Here is a 1,242-nt window from a genome sequence, read left to right on the forward strand (position 1 = left end):
TCTCACCGTGGTATAGTGCAGAGTGATGGCCTGACGACCCTGATTCACGATGAAGATGGTAGCGAAGCCAAAGAACACCATCACAATAGCCATGCGATACCAGGATCCCCCGAGCATCAGGTATCCTACCCAGCCCACTATCCGAGGTCAAAGAGGTCACGTGAAATCGGAGAATGGATAAGATAACGTGTCAGTGTGATAATAAGTCAGTATAACTATGCTGCCGATGTAATGTGGACAAAGAAATGGATATATTGCATGACAGATAGTAAGATTATGCCTGTCAGATCTGGATGCATGATAGTAGCTTATTTTGGGCAAATTGGATGTTATCTCATGGAGGATACAAGTCATCGTGAATGATTTATCATATTTAAATTATATTAAATAAAAGTCTTACAAAAATTGTAAGGATCCAAACAATAATAATGATTCATAGAAAAGATATAAGATACTTACCCGTCGGTCTTGGCCCTATAATCATCGCGAAGGATCCAGAATATTCTCGACACAGAAGAAAATCGTTGTAAATATAGTCCACCAAACTAGTTCGCTAATCAGTCATCTCACTTTCTAAAAAAAATGTATTTTTCACTTGCGCGTGACGTCACAAACTGAGAAACAACAGATGAGATATACAATTTCCTGCGTTTTATATCACCATATAGATGTCAGCAGATATTCCAAAATGCTTGTAGTTTCGCCGAGAACGACATCGACGAAATACAAGAAGTCAGTAAGGTCGTACCCTTCCCACATACTTTGACAGGCTCTGTTTGTTTACCTGTGGGAGCGAAATAAAAAATAACATACAGCTTTAATCTTTCCTGTATACCAGAATTTGGGCAAACTATATATAAAATGTGATTCTCAACGTAAAATCATAAAAAATATCATGTAAGAAAATATGTAACATATGTAAGAAAAGCGAAGAAAATCAGGTAACCTAGCAGCGACTGTCTTTTGTTTACCTCCTGGGTCCCGTTAACATTTCACGCGTTTATGATTCGACTGCATCATGCTTGTATCGGGAGCTAATATCGTCATATCATTCCAGTGATACAATAAGTATCAAAAACACTACATAATAACAAAATCTGATCGGAAACTTCATTTCTAATTGCTTTTAAAAATAACTTTATAATGCTTCGTAGACGATAATTACTTTTCCATTGTTCTTTTTACTATAATTTATCCGACTTCCATACTTTTTCTTTACGGATGTATTAATCATATAATTTC

General features: G+C 36.2%; 1 protein-coding gene across 1 annotated transcript in view; it reads right to left on the bottom strand.

Moving 5' to 3' along the window:
* Positions 1 to 1,242, bottom strand: part of LOC119592313 — a gene marked incomplete at its 3' end in the record, with an annotated part of 13,834 nt that overhangs the window by 11,437 nt on the left and 1,155 nt on the right. Inside the window, 2 exon segments of the mRNA XM_037941140.1 lie at positions 7 to 137; positions 460 to 784. Coding sequence (XP_037797068.1) covers positions 7 to 137; positions 460 to 484 — 156 coding nt within the window.

The sequence above is a fragment of the Penaeus monodon genome, chromosome 30 (assembly GCF_015228065.2).
Source record: "Penaeus monodon isolate SGIC_2016 chromosome 30, NSTDA_Pmon_1, whole genome shotgun sequence".
Lineage (NCBI taxonomy): Eukaryota > Metazoa > Arthropoda > Malacostraca > Decapoda > Penaeidae > Penaeus > Penaeus monodon.